Source organism: Naegleria fowleri, assembly GCF_008403515.1.
Source record: "Naegleria fowleri strain ATCC 30894 chromosome Unknown tig67, whole genome shotgun sequence".
Lineage (NCBI taxonomy): Eukaryota > Heterolobosea > Eutetramitea > Acrasida > Naegleriidae > Naegleria > Naegleria fowleri.
Window position 1 is genome coordinate 44,413 of NW_025407999.1, and position 8,057 is coordinate 52,469.

Here is an 8,057-nt window from a genome sequence, read left to right on the forward strand (position 1 = left end):
CTCAATTGTCCGACGATAGTGTGTCTAATGGGTGTGTAGGTGTGAGGTGTAGATGTTGTTGGAGTTGAGTTCGCCAAGCTGACTGCTAAATGTTTCCCAAGCAGTTGCAAATTTTGCAGTTTTGGGTTTAATTATATATCCTCTAGCCTTCTTGAGTACAGTTGAACTGTTCCAAGTGGCGTTTTTGTAACAACTGCCAACATAGGCAGCGAATGAGAGATATATTTCATTTAGCCAATCAGTCAAAGCTGGGGGAGATAAGTCTAATTGTTGAAGAGGTTCGTCTTTGATACTACCATTCCAATCCATTGGAATACAAGAGAGAGAATGGTTTGAGGGAAGTCTGATAAGAGGGGCATTGAATTTGAGGGAACTGTTGTCCCATTTTGTGTATAATGATTTGATTTCCGGACCACACATGGTGCATGAGGTGAATACATGTTCCCAGTTGGCTTTGGTATTGCAAATGTGGCAATTAGGGTAATCTTTTCCGAAATTTCTAAGGATTTCTGCTTTGTGTAGGTGAGCAAATAATAGTCGTTGTTGGAAGGGTTTGAGTGAATAATTGCTCCAAAAGGAGATGGTACATGGATGCCAGGTTCTATTATGGTCTAAGATTCCAAGGCCTGAGATGCTCATGGTTGATCTATCGTTGTTTAGTAATTCAGTTCTAGGGTCGACAGGGGTTTCGTATTCATTGACAAATGAATACCGTTCATCAATGTAATGGAGAGACCAATTATTTTGAGCCGCGATATTTTTCACGTGGTTCCAAAATGGTTCGTTAAAGGTAAGATCATTCCAAGCAGCCAAAGCAATATTTTTGGTGATGGTGGAGGAGGAGTTGAATAATCTAACTGCTGTGCAAATAGGTTCAATGGAGAATAAAGTAGAGGGGCGAGTAATACCAAGGCCCCCAATTTGTTTGCAATTAAAAATGACTGATTTTGATAATGTGTAATCTAATCCAATAGCCTTTCTGACAAAATTAGCAACCATAATATCTGCTTTGTCTAGAGAATTCTTATTGATTCCATTGAAACTACAGGCATATCTAGGCAAAGATATGATTTTGGACATTAATGTAGTGGTGATGCTGTTGAGATATAGATTAGAAGTTTTAGCTGATGCCAGTTGATTCGAGATTTTGTTGATTGGATTATCAGAGGACCAAGAAAAATCATTCTTAAAGGTACATATACCCCCAAGATATTCAATAGAAGAAGATGTGGCAATTATATCCTGTCCAATAGTGACTAGGGCCTTAGATAGTTTGGCTTTGGCTGTAATAGCTAAGAGTTTGCATTTCTTGGGAGCTAAAGCGAGCCCTATTTTCTTTAATTCACGGCCGAGGCTTTTTAGAGAGGAATTCATTTCGATCTTAGTATTAGCTATCAATAAAATATCATCGGCATATAATAATAAAAGGATGGTAATATTAAATATTTGAACTCCTTTAAGCTTTTCTTGTATGTTAGTTGAGGAGTTAATATAAAGATTAAACCATGCCGGGCTTGAAGGATCGCCTTGCGGAACTCCAACATTCGCATCGAAAGGGGAGGATAGAAATCCGTTGACTAGTACTTTCATAACGCTATTGGAGATCATGGATGTCAAGAGATTAATGACAGAGTTATGGAAACCATGTTTCTTGAGAATGCTGATAAATCTTTTATGGATTACTGATCCATAAGCATTTTTGATATCCAGAGCCATAGCAAATACTTCTTGTTTGTGCTGATATTTGTATGCAAAGGCAGTCCGAAGACTGATAAGGTGTTCTAATGTTGAACCTTTTTTCATGAATCCTCGTTGCGCAGTGTGGATTAAATTAGCCTCTTCAAGGACATTCATGAATTGTTTGTTGATAATAGAAGAAAATAGACGATAGATCACGGATAATACAACTATAGGTCTAAAGTCTGATAATTTTGAAGGCATGTTGATTTTGGGTAATGGGAGTAGAATACCGATACCCAATTCTTTAGGAACCATTTCACTGTCAATTGTGTGATTGATACATTTTGCAAGTATTTGGAGCGAATTGTTGTCTAGAATTTTCAACAATGGCACCGAAATGTTATCATAGCCAGCCATAGAATTTTTTGTCTTAGAAATAACTTTATCCAACTCTTTGGCAGTGATATGATGGAATTTCCATTGGGCTACAGTATTGTTTTTCTTGATTTCCGGGAGAGTTTTAGTCACTTCTTGTTCTGTATTAAACATGGCTGAAAAATGATCTACAATTGTCGAGTTATGGTTACTTTGGACTACATTGAGTATAGAAGGACTGACTAGTTCTTTTCTGAAGGCATAGGAATACGGTTGTTTAGAGTTAAGATTGTTAATTCTATTCACAAAGACCCGTTTACGGTCAGCCAATAAAGATCCAATAAGCTTGTTGAGTGAGGTTTTAGCTTCCTCTAATTTAGCCTTGACATTGTTGAGGCTAAAATTATTGTTCAAAAATTGGCTGGTGATAGTAGAAACATGTTTACGCTTATAGAGATATTGTTTCAAATCGAAAATAAAAGTCTGAAATTGTCTGACATTACGATTATCAGTGATCAATGAGGGCTTGTTTGTGCTAAGAGAACCATATTTCTTCACAATTTTAGCAAGGGTATTTTGGGCTTCTAAAAGAGTGTCAGGGTTTTCCTTAGCAAAATCGTTATTAATTTCCTTCATCTTGGATTGTAAAATTTTAGGATGGATAATATATTTGTTGAACTGTTCTGGGAAGTCTAAAATGGGATTACTGGGGAAGGAGATAGTTAAAAGTTTGTGAGAATAAGCAGTAGGAACATCTTCTACACCAGAATAATCATTGTGGGAAGTAATAATATGGTCCGGGCGAGAAAAACCATGAGAGTATTTGTTGCGTTGAGAAAACGAAGGTGTGTTTGGAATAGGAACAACATCAAAGAATTTCAATTTGTCACATTGGTCAATTAATAGTCGTTCATGGGCGGCATAAGATACCTTATTGAATGTTTTAGTATTGGCATTCAAATCTCCCAATATGACAATACGTTCACCATGAAAGACCGCTGTTTGAGTAGAAATGTTGATAATATTGAGAGCCTTATTCATGAATTCTAGTTTGTTTTTGTTAGCCGGGCCATACCAATTGAAAATGCGAGCCACACCTAGGTATTTATGTTCCAAAATGACTTCTGATAATCTGCCTTGAATATGTTCGACGAATTGGAGTACCTTAATAAAAGGTGACGGTCTGATAATAGTAGCAATTCCTGCTCCATTATCACCTTCAGTGGCGTTGGAATTGTAAACTAAGTAGCCACGAAAGAAGGATCTGAAATACCATATATTCCAATAGTCTTTCGTACTGGATTTTAAATGAGTTTCCTGGATATTAAGGACATCCAGTTCATATTTGCGGGCTAAGGTAAGTAATTGAGATTGTTTTACCCAGCCAACTCCTCCAAAATTAGCAGTACCTAAATTGAAGGAGTTTCTTTTAGAATGAGGGTCCATTAAAGGGAATGTCGGCCCTTCTTATGCCCACTTTTACCCTTGTTGCGAGTAGTAGTACCTAAGAGAGCGTTGATTTTTTGATTAATTTCTTCAACAGCTTTGTTGATCTTATTAAAGCCTTCCGTGACCTTTTTACCAGACCAGACAACCATTTCCTTTGTCAATTTTTGGAGAGCTGATGACATTTCAGACATTTGTTTTTCAACAGCTTCCATTCTGTGACTGATAGAATTGGCAACTCTAGTAGAGAATGAGAGGTTTCTGAAACTATAATTACCAACTTGGACGAACTTGGTAATGTTATTGGTAATTTGATCTTTTTTAATGCCAACAACAGCCATCTTCTTAGCCAACTCGATACTCTCAATCTTGACTTTCCATTGGGAACTAATGGCACCCTTGAGTTTAGGAAGATCTTTTTCTTTACCATTAAAGGCAATACGGAAGCGAGAGATATCTGTTCTCATTTTGGAAAGCTTAAATTTCTTCAAATGATTGGCAGGTAACTCAATATTAGTACCAATAGCCCAAAATTCCTGATCATCCATCTTGCTAAAATTGATATTGTTGATAGAAGAACCAAGGGTTGAGATAATAGAATGCATATTAGTCTTGTCTAAATCCTTGTCGACCTTATAACGGAATGATGTTTTGACGGTTTGAGGTATCATAGTGAGCTTGGACTTAGCACCAGCAGATATTGCTTGGTTTGCCAATTTGCGCGACTTGAAGAAGAAGATAATACAATCTAATTCACTGACAACTCTACTACCGTACAACGTATCGGCATTCATTGCGACGGTTGCAAGGACTTCTTCGACAGAGTTGGTAGTAAAGGCTACCACTCTGAAGAGCTTATGATGTCGCTTCAATTTAGTAGAATGGTCATCGGTCATGGCTGAGGTATTAAAAACTGAGACTCCAGAGGTTGTAGTAATATTAGAGACCTCTGGCTGCGACAACATTGGGGAGTTGTATATGCTGGGTGGGCTAGGTTGTATTTCCGACAAATTGGCTATATTGACGGAAGACGGAGCCTCTAGAATTTCATTTTCCATTTCTTCTCTCCATTTATCATGTGCCGATTTTTGAGCAGAAAGAGATTTGTTTGCAGTATGCGGGCGAATAGCGACCTCTTTGATAGAGGCGTGATGGCGAAGGTGATTAGTGTCTTCATCGCCGAGGGCGGTTTGGTTTTCAGACATTTTTTCGAAGACCCTTTCGCTTTCAAAAAAATGCCGTAACTGGTCCTGTGGTGGCTGACGAAAGTTAGTTTCTACGCCTTTATCTCGAGGTGCCTGCGAGAGATACCCAAGTCTCCTACGGGAACACTTGAACGTGTTGTATTCCAAGAATACAATGTGTTGTTACAATTTTTGACAAAGCCAAGTTGCACATTAACGAACCTACGACACCGGTTGGAGGGTATCTATCATAAGCCTACAAAGGGCAGGTGGGAGTCTTACGACGCTAATGTGAAACCACTACCAATGTAATGCTGTGACAAGAGAGGATTGCAACCATGATCCGGTTTCCGAAGGTGAATATTAAATTTTTGGGTTCAATTTTTTGTTGTTTTTGATCGAAATAACACTTGAAAAGATCAGCTGACTACACATAATTAATCATCATGTAATCAAAGAGTTTTATTTTACATCTGTATTCTTCTATTTAATTCTTCCAAAATTTTGTTTTCACTGCTATTTGCTACTCTTAATTGATCACAAATAGTTTGCTTGTTGTTGGTAATAAATGTTTGCACAAAAACTCAAATTGAACGGCTGACAACTTCAGTTCCTGCAAAAGTTGGAAGTGAAAAATCAAAAAAATGCCTTCAAGTTCGCCCGTGATGGATGGAGATGACGAATCAACGGTCGATATGATCGATGAGGAAGAAGAGCAAGCGACTCATGGCTCATCCATACCGCAATCAAAAGCGCAACAACAATCTGGAAACTCAAAATCTTCCGCAGCATCATCAACGGAGACCCCCACTCGGGATGTAAAGGAATTGATGAAGATTGCGAAAGGCTTGTTGGAATTGAAACAAAAGATTCCTTCGGGATCCAATCTAACCAATCAGCATGTGGCAAAATTGTACAAATATTTGGATGATAACAAACTGAACAAGTCTTTGAAAGAACTCAAACACATTTTCTCGTCGTACATGTCAAAATCTGATTTTGATTCCTTGTTCAATTTTGTACAGACATATTTCTTGGCTTGTAGAAATTTGAGTGATTCCGAAGTAGCCTATAATTTGAATGGTAATGCTTCTGGAGGTTCCTCCTCTAGTTCTGGATCATTCTCTTCAGATATTGAAAAATTAGCCCGTGAACGAACATTCATCTTAAAATGTTTAGTGAGTTGGATGTTTGAAGGAAGAATTGAAGGAAAGGTAGCAAAGAATGGTCTTTTCATCATTTATGAAGAACTAGACTACATACCTGATAGCATGTTGGTTTCACTCATTCAAGTCATTTACAAATTATTCAAAGATGGATCATGTGCATTTGATGAGTTTTCTCCTATCGGTGTTTCCAACAATTTTGAAAATGTTCTTGAGAATAGTGCAGGCCTTGTTCTTGACGTTTGGTCGCAATGCATTTCTACTGTCATGTCGAAAGATGAAATTGAAATCAATTCAAAATCAAAGAAAAAGAAAAAAAACAGACGAGTACAAGACGACCATTATCAAAGATATTTGTTCTTGTGATTGGTCTCAAAAGGTTTTAGCTTTTGCAAATGCTTTTAAAGACATGCCATTGACAGAAATTGAATTGGATATTGTATTGGACAAATTGCTTAGCTATCTTCACAAAATGAATCTGAACGATTCAGCTCCTCTTATATATCAATTATTACTACTTTCATCAAGAGGAAAGAAGCAAAAAATCTTACAGGGTATTATTTCATATTTTGACAATGTCGAAAAAGAAAAGAGACGAAACTCACTCGGGTATAACGAAGATTCTGTACTCAATCTAGAAGGAACTGTTTTGCATTTCATTGATTATGCTATCAAACAAAATCAAGATTTAGCCTCTGAAATGCTTAAACTCATCAAGAATGAACCAACCTCAGCACTCAATACGTTCAAAGTATCATTTCTGCTAATTATTTCAAGCTTAACAAATTTCGAAGAAAAGGCGTTCAAGCTTTTAAAATCATTGGTAGAAGAAGACTACAAACAATCTATCAAATCTCGTATTTTCATTACCGAAGACGAACAAAAAGTCTTATCTTTCAGTACCAACTCTTACAAGGTCATTATGGATACCATCAAAAAGTGTGGCAGAGGACGAGATTTTATGGTGAAATCAGTTGTTGATTTCGCATGCTATTTGCTTGACTCAAAGAAGCCAAAAACAGAAGATGCTCCATCCTTATCATTGACCGCCCAAGCTTTTCATCCTCACAAACTAGGTTTAGAAATATTGAGCAAAATATTTGAGATTAATAATGTAGTTCGATCGGACATTCTTTCTAGGATATTCAATCGTGTGGTGACAAATTATGGCAATATTGAAAAGTATATTGAATTGCTGGCAAACCTTTCGTTGAACCAAACATCCTATGTCTTGGATCACATTTCCAAGTTGAAGGAAACCATTGAATATCTCTCTACGATGCCAACGGATGTTGCTAAAGCCCTTCTAGCTGCTGTACAGCCGCTCTATAAGACTAGTCAAGAATTTCAAGATCAAGTTGTGCTCGTTCTTCGAAAATCCATGTACAACCGAGAGTTGGATTCTCGACAAGTGGCTCTCAGTGGTTTTTTACAAATTTTACTTTCCTCTGGCGAGTTGGACGAGATCTCTCATAGAAATATCGGAAGTAGTAGTACTAACAGTGCCAATCATTCAAAACCAAGCTCTGTTGATTTGGAAATAATTGGATTTTTAAGAAGATGTCTCAGCATGCAAACACCGATAAGAAAAGCTCTCTATCGTGGACTTTCTCATGTTGTGCAGAAAAAGCCTTACCTTTTGAACGAGATATGTCCCATCCTCATGGATCAATTGAAAAAGTACATCTCTGTTAATGACGACGGTGAAATTGACGGATTCTTTTTAGATAGCTGCATTGACTCAAAGACCATGATCATTATTGAACCTCTTCCTGATTTATTGACTCTACTTGCTGAATGTTCTTCACCAGACGGTGGAGGAAACCCTTATGATATTCTTCTTGGATTCGTTCAGTTTTTCCTTCACAAAGAAATTGCTGACTTTGGAATAGACGCACCTTTCGATGATACAAACGAAGGTAGAAAGAACAGACTAATAGCTGGTCTTTATCTTGGTTGTATTGAATCTATTCTTTACTTTGCAATAGTAATTGTGATGAACGACAAAGAAAACAAGAATTCAATTCCAGATATAATTGATCAAAGCTGGGACAAGTACTCAAAAGTTTTGGAAAATTTAAGTAAGAAGAGTGCTTCTAAAAAAAAGACAAACGAAAAGTTCGATTACACAGAATTCTTGCCTGAGCTAAGCTCTTCATTTTGCAAAGAAGCATTGCTGAGAGCTGCGAAAACAACAGAGAAAAAT

The 8,057-nt window shown here is 37.2% G+C and overlaps 3 protein-coding genes across 3 annotated transcripts in view; 2 read left to right on the forward strand and 1 right to left on the reverse strand.

Annotated features, from left to right (window-relative positions):
- Nucleotides 1–24: 24 nt before the first annotated feature.
- Nucleotides 25–4,706, reverse strand: FDP41_009167 (uncharacterized protein; the record flags this gene model as incomplete). The annotated part of the gene is made up of 2 exons (XM_044713098.1): nucleotides 25–3,464; nucleotides 3,533–4,706. 2 exons carry the CDS (start codon nucleotides 4,704–4,706, stop codon nucleotides 25–27), a joined length of 4,614 nt encoding a protein of 1,537 aa, XP_044557276.1.
- A 623-nt stretch (nucleotides 4,707–5,329) lies between these two features.
- Nucleotides 5,330–6,217, forward strand: FDP41_009168 (uncharacterized protein; the record flags this gene model as incomplete). Its single annotated transcript, XM_044713099.1, has 1 exon — nucleotides 5,330–6,217. One exon carries the CDS (start codon nucleotides 5,330–5,332, stop codon nucleotides 6,215–6,217), a length of 888 nt encoding a protein of 295 aa, XP_044557277.1.
- A 43-nt stretch (nucleotides 6,218–6,260) lies between these two features.
- FDP41_009169 (uncharacterized protein) overlaps nucleotides 6,261–8,057 on the forward strand; it is a gene marked incomplete at both ends in the record, with an annotated part of 3,136 nt that continues 1,339 nt past the window's right edge. The window contains one exon of the mRNA XM_044713100.1: nucleotides 6,261–7,932. Within this exon, the coding sequence (XP_044557278.1) occupies nucleotides 6,261–7,932 (1,672 nt within the window). The remainder of the gene's footprint in view (nucleotides 7,933–8,057) is intronic.